Genomic DNA, 19,949 nt, shown 5'->3' with positions numbered 1-19,949 from the left:
ACCCCACATCAATATGAAAAATAAGATTTTTAGTAACAATCTACATATCGCACAACAAGAGTGAACCTAGGAAAAGGCAGCATCTTAAACACTGCAGTGAGCACTAGAACACCAACACATACATTGTAAAACTAAACAAACCAGATCCTGCACAGTCAATTGATTCTATACAGTAGATGCTATCAGAAAGCCATGTCCTTTTCATACACACAGACAGATACACCCTCGCCAATATGGAATAATCACAAACTAAAAATAGAAATATGTAGACAAAAGTTAAAATGAACCACTGTACCAAGAAACCAGACTGCATACAACGCAACACCACAACACCACAAAAACAGTAATACATGTCCTCTAATACTGTACAAAATATAAAGACAGTAGATGTAAATTTGAAAAAACTGATACATAACAATCACCACTTTACAAATTAACAAATAAAAATAAAAGAAATAATGAGAAATAAGAAAATACCATTTTATTAGACTAATCCCCGTAAGCTTGGTCCTCATCCCCACAAACCACCCGATTCCATCCACACAAGCCTTGAATTGTTTTATATTGAACTTATTATATTAAAATATAAAAAGAAACAATATTCTGTACAATTGTCAATTTATAAATCAGCGTCTTCTCCCCACTCTCTCTTCCCCATTTCCCTTCAGCGTCCTCAGCCCACTCTCTCTCCACTTTTCTTCAGCGCACGCACATAAAAACAAGCAAGTAATTTTATATCATTTTCATTCTATTCATTCATAGAAATTAAAGTCTAAATAATGCCAGTCACATAAAAAACATGATTTTACAAATATAATTCCCTGCACAGTCAAGCCTGCAAAGATTACTAGATGTCTTTCAGCAGCTCCCCTCCCTCCCTCCCCCTTACCTTCGTGGCCAAGTCAAAATGATCTACCAACAATAAAATTTTAAAAACACAAAGCACACTGTATGCAGAGAAAATGTTAATTATCATTTATATTCCGCGGGTTTTCAAAGAGGTCAAGGCACATGACTTTATGCAATGTCACCTCACTAACAACTATACAAAAATAGACAAATATACCCCCTCCCTTTTTACTAAACCGCGATAGCGTTTTTTAGCGCAGGGAGCTGTGCTGAATGCCCCACGCTGCTCTTGACACTTATAGGCTCCCTGCACTAAAAAACGCTATTGCGGTTTAGTAAAAGGGGGCCATAGTGCAAAATATAGACAGCATATATAAATTCTCAAAACGGACACATTTTGATCACTAAATTGAAAATAAAATCATTTTTCCTACCTTTGTTTGGTAATTTCATCAGTCTCTGGTTGCACTTTATTCTTCTGACTGTGCATCCAATATTTCTTTCCTTCTTTCAGCCTCCTGTATGCTTCCTCTCCTCCAGACCTCATTCCCTCCCCCAACTTTTTCTTTGTTTCATCCTATCCCCTTCTTTCTTTCTCTCTCCATGCCCCCTTTCTTTCTGTATGTCTGTCTTTCTCTCTCTCTCCGTGCCCCATTTCTTTCTTTCTTTCACCCTGCCCTCTTCTTTCTTTCTCTCTCCCCATGCCCCCTTTCTTTCTCTATGTTTGTCTTTCTCTCTTTCTCTCCGTGCCCCATTTCTTTCTTTCACCCTGCCCCTTCTTTATTTCTTTCTCCCAATGCCCCCTTTCTTTCTGTTTGTCTTTCTCTCTCTCTCTCCGTGCCCCATTTCTTTCTTTCTTTCTTTCTTTCTTTCTTTCACCCTGCCCCCTTTCTTTCTTTCTGGCTCCCTATCTCCTCCCCCTTTCTTTCTTTCTCCCTGCCCTCTCCCATGCCACCGCCGCCAGGGAAAGGCTGCCACTGGCTATGGAAACAGGCTGGCGCCGAGTTCGCCCTGCTTCTCTTCCCCGCGGGCCGACCAACTCTCACTGCCCGACATCAATTCTAACGTTGGAGAGGACGTTCCGGGCCAGCCAGGCAGTGATTGGCTGGCCCAGAATGTCCTCTCCGACATCAGAATTGACGTCGGGCAGCGAGAGTTGTTCAGCTCGTGGGGAAGAGAAGCAGGGAGGGAGAACTTGGCGCCGGCTTGTTCCTGATGACGGCAATGGCAGCCTTTTCCCGGCGGCAGCCTATTCCCCGGTGAGTGGCCAGCTGTGCACCCTCTAGGGCCGTGCACCTGGGGCGGACCTCCCCCCCCTTGGTGCGCCACTACATGTTAACATGTATGCTAAAGATGGCAAATTATATTTAAATGGATGTTAATGAGGTTAGAAAGTATTGTATTCCTTCCCAGTGCACAAACAGAAAAGCTGCAATGCACAGAAGGAAATGATGGCCATAACACCAAAAAAAAATGTACCGCCAGGTCAAGGACAGCTTAGAAAGTTTTCAGGAGATTTCTTGTCAACTTCTCACATTAAACTGCGGGTTTTGCCTTCTTTTGCAGGTGAAAGGAAGTCTGTGCAATGTTAAGTGCCGATAGTGAACAAATGTTTCTTAGTGCAAATTAACCATGCATATAATTTTCTTTGAGCATCATTTAGCTATTTTTCTGCATTGTTGCTGCGCTACGGTGTTTTTGCCTTGTGGGTTTTAGCAGCACCGGCCTTGGAGCATCAGCCCCTCCCTGCATTGCCAAGATCTGGTCCATGCTTGGTGTGGTAGCACCACCTTCTGGCTGCTATGAACATTGCAACATATATCTCTTAAGGCAGGGGTGTCAACATGTGGCCCTGACCTCGGGATATGTTCCATGTGAGATTTTTAGAAATAAAACAACCTAATTAGCTAGTACACAGGATTTTGAAGCATTGTAGAACTATTTGATGGAGGAGTGGCCTCATGGTTAGAGCAGCAAGCTAAAAACTAGGGCCTGGTTCATATTCCAAAGTGACTCCTTGTGATCCTGGGTAAGTCACTTAACCTCCACTACATCACAAACAAATGTAGATTGTAAGCCCTTTGGAGAAAGGAAACTATCTAATGAAATTCACCTTGAGCTGCAACTGAAAAGAGTGAGCTAAATCCAAAATCCCTTTTGCCGAGTACAAATCATGCTGAAATTCAGCTAAAAATGCATGAAGCCAGCACACACAAGGATTTCTGATCATGTAGCCCACTGTAAAAAAAACAACCATGGATTCCCTTTACCAGAAATACAATTTCCTTTTGGAAGTTTATGTTAAAGATGGGGGAATCAGAGTGCTCAGTTCACCTGCCTCCTAGCCTGAAGTGTTAAGGTTTCTGTTTGCTCACCGCCACATGGCCGTCCTCATGTGACAGGTATGTGTTGACATCCCTCAAGGCGGTAAGTGCGCACTGTCTGTAGGAGAGAACACACAGAGACTTCAGCATATAACTTCCAACACCAGCAGACAGAATTCTCACTGCACTGCTCTCTTATCTGTGAGATCCAACAGGTAAAAGAAAATTTGATCATGCCACATCATTACTAAAGAACGTGCATTGGCTTCCTATCAACCATAGAATAACTTATAAACAGGCATTCATCACATTTAAAGTTTTACAATTCAATGTGCCGCTATTTCTAGACCGAGTCATTATTCCGTATTCTCCTTCCCACTCCTTACGATCCGAGGACAAAAATCTACTTACTACACCATCCCTACGAATTACAAATACTAGACGTACCGCACTCTTCCCTGTCACTACTCCCCAAACGAGGAACCTATTACCAGCTCAGGTAAGAGAAGAAAAGAACCTCTAAAAATTTAAATCAAAATTAAAAAGTTTATTGTATAGAGACGCCTTTAATTCATTTGCCTTCTTAGCTGTTACTATTTCCATTTGAAGGAAGAAAGTACTGATCTAATATAATATAACTCCTAATGTTTTATCTTTACTTGTTCTCTTTCCTATATCAAATTGTAGTTCTTCCCTGATTTCCCTATGAATGCAAGTCTGTCTATCCCTATATTGCATGTCTCCCTCTTTTAAAAAAAATAAATTTTATTTTATTTTTTGTTCATCGCTTTGTAATCTTTGAAAAAAGCAATTTAATCAAATACGAAATAAACTTGAAACTCCCTGCACTGTCTTATCAGTACATTATCACCAGTGTGAACATCCTCACTATACTGTCCTGTCAATGAAACAGCACCTGGCGTTTGCCATTGCAGGAAGCTTCTTTGTGAAGTACAGTGAGAGATTTTCATATTGGTTTTCCTGTTTTTACATGATATAAGAATTTGCGACTCCTGGTGCAGGCGGGTGTCTGCCAAACACAGCTCCGTGTCAAGTCTTGATCTGATTAAACTAAAAGACTTGATTTTATTAAACTTTACATTGGCTGGAAGACATTGTATCTGAATCCTACTGCTTTGCCCCTCTAATGAAACGCCATTGGCATGAACTTCCTCACTGTAGTGGTGTTTCCTCAGCGAAACACCACTAGTATGAGCTTCCTCACTGAAGCGCCCTGTCTTTGAGACTCTGACAGCTTATAGGAGTTTCACACTCTTTGTTTATGCAGCTATTGGGAAGAAGGGAACACTTGACGTGAACAAGTCACATGCTCACTTCCGGATATTCATCGCCTCCTCATTGTCGAGCCGAAAGAACTCATAGTTCTTATAGGTCCGTACAGCCTCCCGCCGGTACTGTCCCACGTTGAACACTGTGGAGGGTTGAGAAAGATAACAGTGGTAGCACCAGATATGGGGCCTTTGCCGCATCAAAGGCTTGCTTTCTGGGAGGGTCTTACCTTTGGTGGGGGTTCCAATCCAGTTGAGGTAACGTGTCAGCTTCTTGGAGATGTAAGTCTTCCCACGGGCTGGAAGCCCTACCATTATGATCATTGTAGGGGAGTTCGTAAACTGAGGAATGGAGGCTGGAGAACAGAGGAAAGGCCGCAATTACTGTGCATGTCCCTTGGTATGGAAGTAATTACTGTTATGAAAATACTTGGGGGATATGTTTATGTGGTTAACTTTGTCTAGAAATTCAGCCACTTTATCAACTATATAGCCATATATTTACACTTCTCCCTCCAAATCCGCGGTTTCAGCATCCGTGGATTCGGTTATTTGCGATTTTGTTTTTAATCTGTTTTCATTTTGGGGGGGCTATTTTTAAGCCCTCTTAGACCCCCCCATTAAGCCTTACCTGGTGGTCTAGCGGGTTTTTGGGGCAGGAGCAAACTTCCTATGCTCCTGCCCCATGCAGATCATTCATAGGAAATGGCTGCCGTGAGCTCCCATCGTAGTCTCGAGAGACTATGGGAGTTCACGGCATCCATTTCCTATGGAGCAGGAGCATAAGAAGATCGCTCCTGCCCCGAAAACCCGCTAGACCACCAGGTAAGCCTTAAGGGATGCCAGAGGGAAGCGGGGGCTGGGTCAGAGCCGGCCCAAATACTATTCGCGGTTTTTTAATATTCGCGGGCCGGCTCTGCCCCTAACCCCCAATACGGAGGGAGAAGTGTGTTTATTTATTCATTTTTCAATACCATTCTCCCAGGGAAGCTCAGAACGGTTTACATGAATTTATTCAGGTACTCAAGCATTTTTCCCTGTCTGTCCCAGCAGGCTCACAATCTGTCTAATGTACCTAAGGCAATGAGGAATTACGTGACTTACCCAGGGTCACAAGGAGAAGTATGGGTTTGAACCCATAACCTCAGGGGGCTGAGGCTGTAGCTTTAACTACTGCACCACACTGCGCCAACAACTAGACATTAGTTGGACAGCACCGGTAGTTTGTGCTGACACGCTAAATTCTAACTGCGGCTTCAGTGATGGTGGCTAAATTTTACGCAGCCAATAAATTCACCAGACAAAATGCAACCAGTCAGAGAGGGGAAAATGACAAAGAACAAAGATTTGTCTGAGTGGCTCCCAAACATATCTGGACAAATCTTTCAAATATGAGCCCCTTTAAAAAAAAATAATAAAACAAAAACACAATAACATCTTATCACCGTGCTCTTCTGTGGAGTAGTCCTGAATTAGCTTCCTTACAGGTGTTTACCACACTGTCATGAGAACAGGCTGTCATAATACTTGAACATGTTCTAAACTTAAAGTTTGGGGGATTAACATTCAGTGCTAAAGAGCTCCGCATTCATTGCCTATGACTCAGTCCCTCCTTCCCTTCTACACATCACAGCATGGCACGGTAATAGGAAAACCTTATCCTTTTCACAGGCGCTGGCTCTGCCCCTCTACTCTTATCATCTGACCCACAACTTTCTGTCCTCTGCCTGCTCCTTCCCCCACCCATCCCTGAGACTTACAGCCCCTGCGCCGCAACAGCCGGTTGCTCAGGGGTGGGATCCAGATCTTCTGGAGTGGGGTCTGGGTCAGCTCCTCTACCCCACTAGCCATCTTGTGGGGGCTCTTTGGCACCCTTCCTACCAGATGTTAGGCTTTAAGGAGTGAAAAGGAAGCCTCAGCTCTTCTCTCTACGGCCAGCATTAACTGGAGCCTGCTCTGGACCTAGTGTCACCTGATGGCAGCCTGCTCTAAGGGAGGGGAGGAAGTACCGGGAAAAGAGAGTTCAAGGGAGGTCAGCGAGGCCTCTGAACTCGAGAACTGGGTAACTACTAGGGCTGGCAGATAACCTCAGGCAGAGAGGCAACACATGAACGAACTGTCATGTCAACAAAGTTTCCTGAATCCTGAGATAAAAGAAAGAGAGAGAGCAAAACATACAGATAAATTCTTTACTGGTATGGGGAGATACTGCAGAAACAGCAGCTAAAGAATCAAACTATGGTTTCTTTCTACCACCGAAATACAATCTGACCAGAGACAATATGGGAATTATACTGTGTCCCGTAGTTTTATTAGCTCTGTGGCATTATTAACTGCTTTCCTCTTTCTTTTTATTTTAACCACTTTCCCCTGGATTTTATATATCGTGCCTAGATTTGCACGCCAAAATTTGGGTGCACTTTAAGGTGACCAACTGTTGGTCCTGAATTTAAGGGAGATTTAGTCGCGGCAAATTTTTTGTGGCACGTGTTAACACTTCAGCAAATGTTCTTGGAATGGATAATATTAAGCAAAACAATTAATTACATTGTATTTAATATACAGGTCACAATATGGAAGAAAAACTTACAAATTTGCATGTTTCATAGGACTAGATTCACTAAGCAAACCGATCGTGTACCGATCGGTTTGTGACCCCTTTGCAACCAGATATCCCTCCGACCTGATCCACTAATCTGTGTAGCGATCCCATCCCGATCCGTGCATGCAAATGAGGTGAATCGGCATGCAAAGCAGGAAGGATGCGATTCACTACACTTTTTTCCCTACATACCGACTGGCCAATCAAGAACAAGGAACTGGTGAAGACCAGTTGCTTGTGTAAAAAAATGCTTTGCCCCAACTCTCTCTCTGGCTCCCCTGCTCTCTCTGCCTACCCCAACTCTCTCTAGCTCCCTGCCTGCCCTGACTTTCCTACTCTCTGCCTGCCCTGACTATTCTGGCTCCCCCGACTCTCCTGCTCTCTGCCGCCTTTCCATGCAGTAAGAGTCTGTGGTTTTAAAGCGGGGCTGCACTTCGGAGAAGGGCGGCAGAGAGCAGAAGTCAAAAATTGCCCACCCCCTGACCCAGCCCTATACCCCCTCCCCGTACGTAAAAGTTGGGAGCAGGAGGGGTGCTCAGTCCCTCCTGCTCCATAGGCCTGATGCCCCGACTGGCCCACTGCACCCCCAACTGGCCCACCCATGATCGGGCCAGGCCCCCTTCCTCTTTAAAAATGTTGGGAGCAGGAGGGGTGCCCAGTCCCCCTGCTCCTTAGGCCTCCAGTTATCTTCGGGAACAGGAGGAAGCGCAAAGTCCTCCTTCTCCTGTTGCTCTGCCGGTCCAACGCATTACCGGCCTTAGGCCATGTCCCAGTGCATCGTGATACGTGGGGAGGGGCCTAAGGCCCCGATTGGCTGAGGCGCCTCAGGCTCCTCCCTTGGAAGTCCCTAAGGAAGTCCCTGATTGACTGATGCACCTGAGGCACCTCAGCCAATCGGGGCCTTAGGCCCCTCCCCGTGCATCATATGATGCACTGGGGCATGGCCTAAGGCCGGTATTGCGTCGGACCAGCAGAGCAATAGGAGCAGGAGGACTTTGCGTTTCCTCCTGCTCCCAAAGATAACTGGAAGCTTAAGTAGCAGGAGGGACTGGGCACCCCTCCTGCTTCCAACATTTTTAAAGGTAAGGGGAGGGGGGAGGGGCCGACTGGGCCGGCCCAACCATGGGTGGACCGGTTAGGGGTGTGGTGACCACTCATGGGGGGGTGTACGGTGGGCCAGTTGGGAGTGATACCCTTGTGTCGGGCCAATTTTTTGGTTTGGAGAGGGAGAGGGGAAGGGGCACTTGTCGGGAGAGGGAGGGGAGGTTAATTTTTTTTTAATCGAGCTGATATTTTGCATGTGTAAAACACACAAAATATCTGCCTGATTTAAAAAAATTTTAAAAAGCCGGCAGAAGCCCTGACAGTAGTGATAGGAGGCTGCTTCTCCTATCACTACTGTCAGGGCTCTAGTGATCCATGCAGTCAGTCGGGGGTGTGCCTCCAATCGCCCCCATTTGCATGCAGATGGTTGGGGAATCGGTCGGCCTGCCTCCAATCGCACATGGATCGGAGGGTTAGTGAATTTAGCCCTTAGCCAGGAGGATCCAAAAAAATTAGCTCTCTAATAAGGGAGTTTCCGGGAAATAAGAGCACTTCAGAGATGGGCACGCAATTTAATTAACAAACCAATTAATGTCAATAACTAGTTGCTAACAACCAATTATTGATGCTAATTGGCACTCATTTAAATTTGTGCACACATCTGAGAAGGAAACCCAGGCCAGAAGGCGGGTGAAAAGGAGGAAATGCTTGATCGTAGAGAGAATGGGAGGGTGGGATTTAAAGAGAGACAGAACTGCAGTTGGAATGAGAGAGGAAACTGAGGTGACTGGAACCTGAGAAAAGACAGGAAGGAATTTCAGGCCTTAGAATAGGAAAATTCTATACAAAACACTACAAATAAACGTTGCAGAATGTTGAAATATTGTGTGCAGATTTTTCAAAATTTTTGCACAGAATTCCACCAGGAGTAGGTGGTGCAGAAAATTTGACTTGACCAAATATGATTTGACCATACCTCTGAAATGTCACATACCTAACAATTTCTACAAATCCAGTTTATCTGGATATCTTAAATGTAGTAGATAGAGTGGCTTCTGGGCCTGGATCCTCCTCTCTGGGGTTCACTAGCCCACCCCCCCCCAGGCTACTTATGACACCTGTATGCAGCTCTACTAAGCTTTCCTATAGCAAGTGCTGATGTTCCGGGGACAGGTATGCACATTTTAATTCTGATATTTGTGGCAGTGTGAGGGGGGTGTCAGTGATCACTTGGGGAGTGTGTGGGGGTCTTTACTTTGTCTCTGCAGTGGTTATCTGGTCACTTTGAATACCTTTTTGGCACTTATACCTGCTTTTACATCATATAAGTCAGTGTTCTTCAACCCCCCGGTCCGTGGATCGGTGGCAGTCCGCAGAAATTTCCTGCCAGTCCACAGGGCCGGCATGTGTATTGGGCCCCAGACAGTGCTCTTCAACCGCCGGTCCATGGTGCGATCAATGCGGCGTTGTCTTTGGGCTGGCTCCCTCTTCCTCAGTGCTGCAGTGCACAAAGCCGTGTGCAGAGGCTCCTATGCGCATCCTGCGCCTGAACCGGAAGCCTTCTCTCTGACGTCGCAACGCCAGAGGGAAGGCTAGCAGATGAGGTGCGGGACGTGCGAGGAGCCACTGCTCACAGCTTTGTGCACTACAGCCCTGAGGAAGAGGGAGCCGGCCTGAAGATAACACCTGGGGGGGGGCAGGCCAGAAGGCAAGACACAGCATGAAGGGAGGGAGACAACAACAGTAGGGGGAATGATTTTATTTTTTTATTTAGTGATTTTACATCTGCTGTCTGTTCAGGAAGAAATGCATTTGTTTCTTTTCCTCTGGGGTTGTACAGCATGCAGAGTCTTGCACCTTAGGGTTTGTTTGTATATATTAATACTTTTAGTTTTTGGTCCCATATTTGCATGGGGTTATCTGTGTTCAGGTAGGAATGAATATTGAGAAGCATACAGTGTGCTTTGTGTAGTTTAATTTTGTGGTTAACCATTATGTGTTGTTAATACGATTATATTGTGTGTGTGTGTGTGTATGAAAAATGAATGGAAAAACGGTGTTACAATTAGTACTATTATGGGGGCGGGATCTGGGGCGGAGATTGGGTGGAGATAATAATAATAATAACAGTTTATATACCGCAGGACTGTGAAATTCTATGCAGTTTACAATGGTTAAAAGATGTTACAAATTAAGTAGAATTAACAAAGTTAGAAGCTAGTTATTAACAGCACTAGAGATCAGTTATTGTGGAGTAGGATTGTACAGGTTAGTTGCCTAAATACTTCAGGAACAGATATGTTTTTAAGTGTTTCCTAAATTCCCCATAAGTAGTAGGCGTGAGCAATTGTTCCAGATCTTTGCCCCATAATGCCGCTTGATGTGAGAGAAGATGTTGATGGGGTTTTGGGGGTTTTTTTTGATAGCGTAGGTGTTTACCTATCACAGCCTGTGTTTACATAAGACCAACTATACAGTGACTGACCTATTATTCGGCCACAAATTATCCAATCGACTGTGTAAGCTGTTTCAGTGGCTGATGTTTTGTGATTCAATAAGTCCAGCTAACACCAGCTGCCATTTTTTTTTTATCTTGGGCCGGCTGCAGCCTTGGATATTTCCCACTATTGGACTTACTGGAGATTCTTTGGAGGTTGGATAACAAGTCAGCTACTGTTTGTTGCCATGTCAAAAGAAAAGCCCATTGGAGATTTAAAAATTGCAAGCTATCCTCACTTGTGCACAAATATGGAAGATGTTTGCAGAAAATTACCATTGTATTCTATAAATTATTTAGGGATCCTTTAATCAAACCGCAGCAGAGCCTATCACCACGGACTGACAAGGCAAATGCTCCAACACTGGTAGGAATTGAATGAGCATCAAAGCATTTATCTCACCGGCAAAAAGTACATGGCAAAAAGCTCTACCACAGTTTGATAAAAGGAATTTTTTCTTTTTATAAATCTTTATTCATTTTTTAAAACTCACAATAAGTATAACGCAAGATACAATCATTTTATACTTTAACATTACTTATTATATCATCAAATTATAGCTTTCATCAAATATCCCCCCCTCCCAACAATTAATCATAAACAAAAGAAATCATAAAATATTTTCACCCTGGACATGTATGAACAAAAGGGAATTAATATTTGTTATATTCAATATTTTCAATCTTTACAGTATTGACCTAAATATTATATTGTCAGTATCTTGTTAATGGCTCCCAAATAACGTTAAGATATGTTAATAATTTAACACCTATTTCAATGCTTAAATCAACGTATCAGACCCTATGGCTAAACTCCAAGATTCAAATTGGCAGACTTAAGGTTATCTGGAAATATTGGATGAAGGCAGGTATACGTACTTTAGATGATGTTATTTCTAATGGTAAGCTGCTTGACTTTTCACAATTGCAACACAAATAAGGTCTTAATAAATCACAAAATTATAAGTGGTTGCAATTGAAGCAGGCCATTCAGGTAGGGTTCCCTGAATGGAAAAATCTTAGTGATAAGTATAGTTTGCCTTTCTTCTGTTTTCAGGTGGACTTTCTGGGACACCAGGCTGCTCAGTGGTACAAATTGATATCTGGATTTATGAATAAAAAAACAAGGACTGGTCTTTGGGACATTTGGAGCATTGAGATTAAGCATCAAATTACTGTGTCTGAATGGCAAAGAATTTGGTCTTGGAGGATGAGATGTACAGTGTCTGCATCTATGAGACAAACTTGTTTTTTTCTTTTACATAGAGCATTTTGGACCCCGGTTCGTTTACAGAAGTTAGATAGCTCTAAATCTAATAGATGCTGGCACTGTCATCTTGAAGCTGGGACATTAGATCATTTCTTCATGTCCATTCATTCTTGCTTTTTGGAAATCAATATGGGGTCAAATTAATAATTTGTTAGGTCATCCAGTGGCATTATCCTATGACACTGTACTGTTTGGCATGTCAATGAGGGCTAAAAGCCAACTATCCTCTAATAATAACAGGCTTCAGCTCATTATGACAGGGGTTGCCATACAACAGATTATGAATAACTGGAAAAATTGGAAGAGGCTGAATTACAGCTTTTGGTGGAATTCTTTATGCCACATATTCGAAATGGAAAGGATAATTGCTATACAACAGGGAAATTTTTTAAAATTTGATGGTGTTTTTTACATTTACATGCTTTAACCGGTGGGGAAACAAAATTTGAGTGTGAGCTTCTCTTATGTCTGTTGTTTGAGAAAGAGAAGAGGTCAGGTATATATTTAGGGGCTAAACCAAACAGTGCCTTAAAGCAAAAACATCCAAACTTAGGGCTCCTTTTACGAAGCTGCGTTAGCGGCTTTATCACACGCAACTTTTTAGCGCACGCAAACCCCCGCGCCAGCCAAAAAACTACTGCCTGCTCAAGAGGAGGCGGTAGTGGCTAGTGTGGCCGGCAAATTAGTGCGCGCTATTACGCACGTTAAACCACTAATGCGGCTTCGTAAAAAGAGCCCTTAAACTTCACGCGTGCCTCTATCGGTAGCCAATGCAGAAGTCGGTAGGAAGATGTTACATCAGTGATTCCCAAACCTGTCCTGGGGGATCCCCCAGCCAGTCAGGTTTTCCAGATATCCCTAATGAATATGCATGAGAGAGATTTGCATATAATGGAAGTGACAGGTATGCAAATCTCTCTCATTAATATTCATTAGGGATATCTGGAAAACCTGACTGGCTGGGGGTCCCCCAGGACAGGTTTGGGAACCACTGTGTTACATGATTGAACTTCTTCAACCCAAAAATTAGCTTGACTGCCGCATTTTGCACGAGTTGTAATCGCCGCATATTCTTCTGGGAAATTGCCAGGTAGGCGATATTGCAATAATCTAGTTCAGTGTTCTTCAACCTTTTTACACCCGTGGACCGGCAGAAAAAAAAGAATTATTTTGTGGACCGGCAAACTACTAGGACTAAAATTTAAAAACCTCGTTTCCGTCCCATCTCCGCGAGCTCGGTCCCCACAAATCATCTGATCCCATTCACACAAGCCTCAGTTATGATTTTATATTGAATGTATTTTATTAAAGTATAAAAAGAGGCAGCGTGCAGGGGAGCTCTGTCGGGCGTGCAGGGAGCGTTTTCGCGGCTTGCAAGGGATGGCCGCTCGTCAACAGAAGCCAGAACGCGAGCGCAGGAAGCAGCCGGATTCTAAGATGGCGGCCCACGTGGCACCTGCGTCGCCAGAATCACCTAGCTCCCTCTGGGTCGCGGAGGTCACCGCCGAGGTGCAGGCAGCACTGGAGGGCACCCTTGGTGACAAGCTGCAGCGTATCTTGGACAAGTTAGATACGCTGGACCAACGTTTTGCTTCCCTGACGTCGGAGGTCCGGGACACACAGCAGAGGGTCAGCTCTGCTGAGGATGCCATGCAGAGACTCACACAAGACCAGACGGCCCACTCTACATCACTGGCAGCGCTTCGGGCCAAGGTGGAGGACCTGGAGAACCGGTCCCGCCGGAACAACTTGCGGTTCGTGGGCTTGCCGGAGTCACTGGCGGAGTCTGATCTGGGTGATTTCCTAGAGAAGTGGTTGTCGGAGTCCCTGGCCCTCCCACAGCAATTGGGCCCCCTCTACATTGAACGGGCGCATCGGCTGGGGTCCCGGAGAGATGATGCGGATCGGCCACGGGTGGTTATCTGCCGCCTGCTCAATTACCGTTATAAGATTGCGGTCCTTAGAGCACTGCGCCAGGGGAAGAAGCTGCTGTACAACAATAAACCGGTCCTCTGCTTCCAGGATTACTCGGCGGAGGTATCTCAGGCTCGGCGCAAGTTTTCTCCTCTCTGTTCCAGTCTCGTCAGGCGCAGTATTCCTTTCTCTCTTCAATATCCTGCACGGCTGAGGGTGCTCCACGCGGGCAGACCGCATCATTTTGACACACCGGAAGCGGCTCGGCAGTTTGTGGATGAGAGGTTCCCTGAGGTGGCACCGTGATCTTCTGCCCCCTTTTTCTTCTCCGCTTGCTTCTGGGGTTCCAGGCTTTGAGCGCGGGGAGTTGTCTCCCGGGTGGACTTTCCTCTTTTACAGTTGGGACTTCACCTGAGTGCGCTCCGCACTTTATGTTGACTTTCTATTGTTGGGTTACCTGCAGTTTGGGTCTGGTTTCAGTGGAGGGGTTAGAGGCGGGGGGTTGGAGGTTTGATTTGAGTTGGAGAGAGTGGTTGCGAGTGTTGGAGTGGCTCTGGAGCGGGTTGTGGTGGGATTTGTTTCTGTGAGGCTGCTTGCGTGGGTCTGGGTAAGGGCAGGGGTTGGCTGTGTATTTGGTGTGTTTCTACTTTGTTTGTTAGTGGGGGAGTTGCTCTTGGTTCCGTTAGTTGGCTGGGTGGCTGGGGCGGAGGTAGTGGGCTTCTTTGTTGGGGGGTTTTCCTCCCTGGCTCTGTTTCTTCTTTTCCTTTCCTTTGCTTGTTGTTCTTGGGTTGCCAGCTCTGGGGGGCTTCTGGGGCTGAGGGGGTTTTTTGTGGGTGGCCTGCAGTGGGCGTACCTAGCTTTCAGGAAGTGGCACCTATTGCGGTGTGGTACATGGTTTGGTATGGGGTGTTGGGGGTTGGGGGGAGGGTGGGGGGGGCTTGGGGTGGTGGGGGGTGTGGAGTATGGGGTCTAGGTTGGATCAGGCAGGTGGGTGGGTGGGACTGTATGAGTGAGCGGCTGGAGGGGTGGAGGCTGGGACATTCCTCTGGCATTCTATTGTGGGATATTACGTCTCTGCATTTGGCTCTTTTGTTAATCTTTTCTGGAACATAATCTGATTTCTTGGAATGTGGGGGGGATCCACTCACCGGTTAAGAGGTATAAAATATTACAAACGTTGAATCGTAAGAAAGCCTCCATTGCTTTTCTGCAGGAGACCCGGTTGTCCTCGGAGGAGCATGCTAAGCTCTGTTCTTGGTGGGTGGGTACACACTTGGAGGCGCCGGCTCTGGGGGGTAAAGGAGGAGTGGTGATCCTTTTTCGCAAGGGCCTTCATCTGCAAACTCACAAGGTACTTCGGGATCCTGGGGGCCGGTACCTTATTGCCTCGGTTTCTCTTAACCATAAGCCCTTATTGTTTTGTAATCTTTATGCTCCTAACAATCCTTCTGCCCGCTTTTTTCAGCAGTTGCGTAACCTTTTGTTGAAGTTTGGAGATATTCCTCTGATTCTCGGAGGAGACTTTAATGAGGTCCCTGACCCGCGGATGGATCGTTCGTCCTCTGTGGGACGGGAGTCGCTAAAGACCTGTACTGGGGCTTTAATGTTGTCTTCTTCTTTGAACTTATTGGACGTTTGGAGAGTCCTTCATCCGGTGGAGCGGGATTATTCCCATCTGTCCCGAGCGCATGGGACACTTTCTCGCATTGATCTTATTCTTCTCTCTCGGGATCTGCTCCCTTTGGTTCGGGAGGCTCTTCTGGGTCCCATTGAAATCTCGGATCATGCTTGGGTGAGCCTTCGTTGGTTTTGGGGGTCGCCCCGGGGGAGGGGGGGTGTTTCTTGGAGATTCCCCTGTCATTTGTATCGTAATACCCGCTTTCAGGATTTTCTGTTGGCCAAATGGAGGGATTTTCAGTGTACTAATCAGCAGCATCGCGAGGATCCTATTCTTTATTGGGAGGCTGCGAAGGCCGTGTTACGGGGGGAAATTGTGGCTTTTGTCGCCTTTGAGGCTAAGACTCGCCACAGAGAGATTCTTCACTTGGAGCACAGGGTTCGGGTCCTGAGGCGCCGTTATGCTAGTGCCGCCACGTTGGAGCTCAAAAAACAGCTTTTGGAGGCGCAGCAGGTCTTGAATGAGCTCATACATAGGGGGGCTCAGCGGTCTCGGGAGCATTTTCAATTTCAGCTCTTTCGGTTTGCCAACAAGAGCAGCAGGATGTTGGCGCGCTTGGCGCGTCCCCATAGAGGATCCGCGGGGGTCACCGCTTTGCGAGATGCGCAGGGAGTGCTCCATCATGGGACGGAGGCAGTGAGTCGAATCCTGCGGGACTTTTTCGCTGATTTGTATGCCTCGCCAGGCCCGGATCTTCTGGACGGGGGGGTCTATTTGGACAGCTTGGATTTACCTCGTCTCTCGGCTGAGGACTCTGCACTGTTGGAGCGTCCTGTGCTGGCGGAGGAGGTGGAATGGGCGATTCGTGTCAGTCCGCTGGGCAAGGCTCCGGGACCCGACGGCTATCGTGGGGAATTCTATAAGTTGATGGTCGATGAGATCTCTCCGTTGTTGTCTGAAATTTTCAATTTAAATGTGGCCAAGGGGTTTCTGCCCCGTTATTTGAATTCCGCCGCGATCATTGTTCTTCCGAAGCCGGGCAGAGATCCAACCTTGCCGGACTCGTATAGGCCCATTTCCCTGCTGAACTTTGAGACAAAATTGATGGCTAAGGTGCTGGCGAATCGGTTGGCTCGAGTGTTGCCTTCTTTAATATCGGAACAACAGGTGGGTTTTGTGCGTGATCGACCGGTTTCCAAGAATCTTCGCCGTATCTTGCTAGCCCTGGAGAAATTGGGTGTGGATGGGGGCCCCGCTGTACTGGTGAGCTTTGATGCTGATAAGGCTTTTGACCGGGTGCAGTGGGGGTTCCTCTTTGCCACGTTGCGGGCGTATGGCTTTGGCCCCTTTTTTATTAATGCTGTTTTGGCGCTTTATGGTGATCCTGTGGCGCGGATTTCGGTGAATGGGGGTTTTTCGGATCCTTTTTCTATTCGTAGGGGGACTCGTCAGGGTTGTCCCCTGTCGCCCTTGCTGTTTGTGCTTTCCTTGGATCCCTTGATCCGGGATCTGCAATCTAACGTTGACATCTGTGGCCTTCGGTTGGGTGCCTCGCATTTTAAGATTGCGGCCTTTGCCGATGATCTTTTGGTTTTTTTGACGGATCCACAGCGCTCCCTGTCTACTCTCTTGGAAAGTATTAGGGAATATGGGGATTTTTCCGGGTTCACCTTGAATTTGAAGAAATCGGAGGCTTTGTCTTCGGATGAGGGTCTTCGGCGGTCGTGGAGGGGGACCTTCCCGTTGCGGTGGGCGGATTCTTCTTTTTGTTATTTAGGCATCCAATTGTCCATGAATGTTCGAGAGCTTTACCGGTTGAATGTTACTCGATTGCTCTCTACTACCAGTACTGTGTTGGCCACTTGGCGTAATCTGCCTCTCTCTTTGCTGGGGAGGGTACAACTTTTTAGGATGGTTTTGTTCCCTAAGTGGCTTTATGTCTTACAGATTTTGCCATTGTATCTATTGCGTAAGGATGTCCGGGCCCTCTCCTCTTTGTTGTCGCGGTTCTTGTGGGGGGGTCGGAAGCCTAAATTGCGGTGGCAATTGTTGGTGGGCTCTTGGGGCCAGGGTGGTGTTGGGGTGCCGGATATTGCTCTTTATAATCAGGCCTGTCTTTTACGTCATATCCGGGACTGGGTCTTGGGTACGGATCTTTATACTGATGTTTCCATGGAGCGTGATTATTTTTATCCTTTTCATCTTCTTTTTCTCTTGCATGCCCGGTTGGTGGAGTTACCAGTTTCCAGTCGCCGTAGTGTTTTGTTTCGCCCCCTTTGGGAAGTGTGGCGAAAGCTGCTCCCTTTTTGGAGGCAGGATCCTCAGGTCAGTGTATTGTTGCCTCTGACCGGTAATCGTGCCTTTCCCCCGGGGTTGTTTCCCTCTGTCTTTGGGCGCTGGCGCGCTCACGGATTTGAGTTGTTGTTTCAGGTGTTGCGAGAGGACGGAGGGCTTCTCTCCTGTGATGAGTTGTTGCGTGGTGGTCTGCCTCCCTCGGGTCTTTTCTTTGCTCATTGCCAACTGCGACATTATATTCAGTCTCTTCCTCGGGATTCTCTTTCTTTGGAGTTTGGGATCAGTTTTCGTGCTTTTTTGGAGGGGGAGGTGGACCCTGCCTCCCGGATCTCGGTCTCCTTATACCATAAACAGCTTGGGGCCCTGAGACCGCCGCAGGATTTTTCCTATGTGCTGCAGGCTTGGCAGAAGGATTTGGGGCAGGAGCTTGGGGTGGGTCTTTTGCCTCGGGCTCTGCGTGCTGTTCCAGCTTTGGTGCATAGTGCGGAGCTTCGAGAGTGCCATTTCCGGACCTTGCTGAGAGCGTATGCCTCCCAGAGCCGGGCCTTTCATATGGGTTGCGTTGATACCCCCTACTGTCATACCTGTCATGTGGAGGTGAACTCTTATTATCATGGTCTTTGGGGTTGTGAAAGTATTCAGAGTTTTTGGGGGGCCTTGGCTTCCTTTCTTCAGGGGCTGTTACGGGTTCCTGTTCCTGTTTCTGTATATCATATGTTGTTTGCACATTTTTCTCTGTTTTCTGTGTTTACTTCTGCTGAGAAATTGTTTCTGAGCAAATGTTATATTTTGGGGAAGAAGTGTATATTGAACTTCTGGTTGGCGGATGTTCCTCCCTCGTTCTGGTATTGGAGGAATAAATTACATAGCCTTCTCAGCTGGGAGGCCGCTCTGGCCTCTTCCTCACGGCGAAGGAGCAGGGACTTTGTACTCATTTGGACTCCCTATTTGGACAGTTTGTCTCCTAGGGTGCGTAGTAGTGTCTTGAATAGACTGCAGTTGTATTCCAGTCCGCCTGTCTGATCTGGGGGAGGGGTGGGGTGGGGGGGTCTGGGGGAGGGGTCTGCTTCGGGAGGGGGTTGGGGGTCGGGGGTTCTTTGTAACCTGAGAGGACATCAGAGTCCAGTCCTCTTGGGCGGTGGGGAGCCCTGTTTCTTTTGATGGGGGGGGGGATTATTGCCAATGCTTTTGTCTGCTGTTTGTATTTGCTATGGATTGTTGTTTAATAAAAACAGATTGCACTTAAAAGTATAAAAAGAAACAATATTCTGTAGAATTGTCATTTTATAAATACAAATAATTCAGAGCAAGGATCAACAAAACCCCTGTCTCCCCTCCCCTTCACATATATCCCCTCTACTATCAAGAAAACTGAACAAGCCAATTACAGAATGCTACACAGAAATATCATGCTAACCAAATACTGCAGTCACACATGACAGGAATAGTTTTAGGGGAGTGCAACTAGGGCAACTGCCCCCTGGTCAGAGAGCGCCCTAAGCCAGCTGGAAGCTAAAGAAGCACTGCCTGGGTTTTGCAGTCCCCAGTTATGTCTAACACCAGCTCTAGCAGGATATATATTTCAAATCTGATATATTCTAATCACAAAATAGAAATAAAATTATTTTTTTCTACCTTTTGTCATCTCTGGTTTCTGCTTACAATCTTCTTTTCACTCTCTTCCTTCCAGCGTCTGCCCTCTCTGTCTCTTCAATCCAGCATCTGCCCCTTCCATCCACTGTCTGTCCTCTCCCCCTTCTATATGGTATCTGTCTTCTTTCTATGCCCCTCTCCCCTTTCCATCCAGTTTGTGCCCCCTCTCTTCTTTTTACATGATTCATTCCAGCTTCACTGCTCTCTTCATTTTTATCTCTCCTACACCAGATCTATCATCGTTGTCCCTCTCTGCTTATTTTTCTGCTGACCCCTTCCTATCATCAATCTCTCTACTTTCTCATACCTGTGTCTCCCCTTCCCCTCCTCTAATCTCTCTGCCAGCTGTTTCCTTCCTTTTTTCATTCTCCCTTCCCTCCTCCTCCTGTCCAGCAGTAACTCTCTTCCCTTCCTCCCCTCCCAGCAGCATCTCTCCTTCTCCCTCTCCAGTAGCAGCTTCCCTTTTTTTTTCCTTGCCCAGCAGCTTCCCAGATTCTTTTCCCTCCTCCCCTCCCAGAAGCATCTCTCCTTCTCCTTCTCCCTCTCCCTCTCCAGTAGCAGCTGTCCCTTTTTTTCCCTTGCCCAGCAGCTTCT

General features: G+C 46.5%; 1 protein-coding gene across 4 annotated transcripts in view; it reads right to left on the bottom strand.

Moving 5' to 3' along the window:
* Window positions 1–19,949, bottom strand: part of PFKFB1 (6-phosphofructo-2-kinase/fructose-2,6-biphosphatase 1) — a 70,304-nt gene that overhangs the window by 34,942 nt on the left and 15,413 nt on the right. For 2 of the 4 annotated variants that reach the window (XM_033921303.1, XM_033921332.1), the window contains exons 1-4: window positions 6,223–6,385; window positions 4,693–4,818; window positions 4,509–4,605; window positions 3,225–3,291 (exon numbers count right to left, since the gene is read on the bottom strand). In XM_033921303.1, the coding sequence (XP_033777194.1) occupies window positions 3,225–3,291; window positions 4,509–4,605; window positions 4,693–4,818; window positions 6,223–6,313 (381 nt within the window). In that variant the 5' untranslated portion in view covers window positions 6,314–6,385. Of the gene's footprint in view, window positions 1–3,224; window positions 3,292–4,508; window positions 4,606–4,692; window positions 4,819–6,222; window positions 6,386–19,949 lie in introns of those variants that run through there. The other 2 variants (XM_033921312.1, XM_033921322.1) reach the window with 1 other exon arrangement.

The sequence above is a fragment of the Geotrypetes seraphini genome, chromosome 1 (genome assembly GCF_902459505.1).
Source record: "Geotrypetes seraphini chromosome 1, aGeoSer1.1, whole genome shotgun sequence".
Lineage (NCBI taxonomy): Eukaryota > Metazoa > Chordata > Amphibia > Gymnophiona > Dermophiidae > Geotrypetes > Geotrypetes seraphini.
Note: the sequence above shows the minus strand (reverse complement) of the source record. Positions and strands in the feature narration are given on the sequence as shown.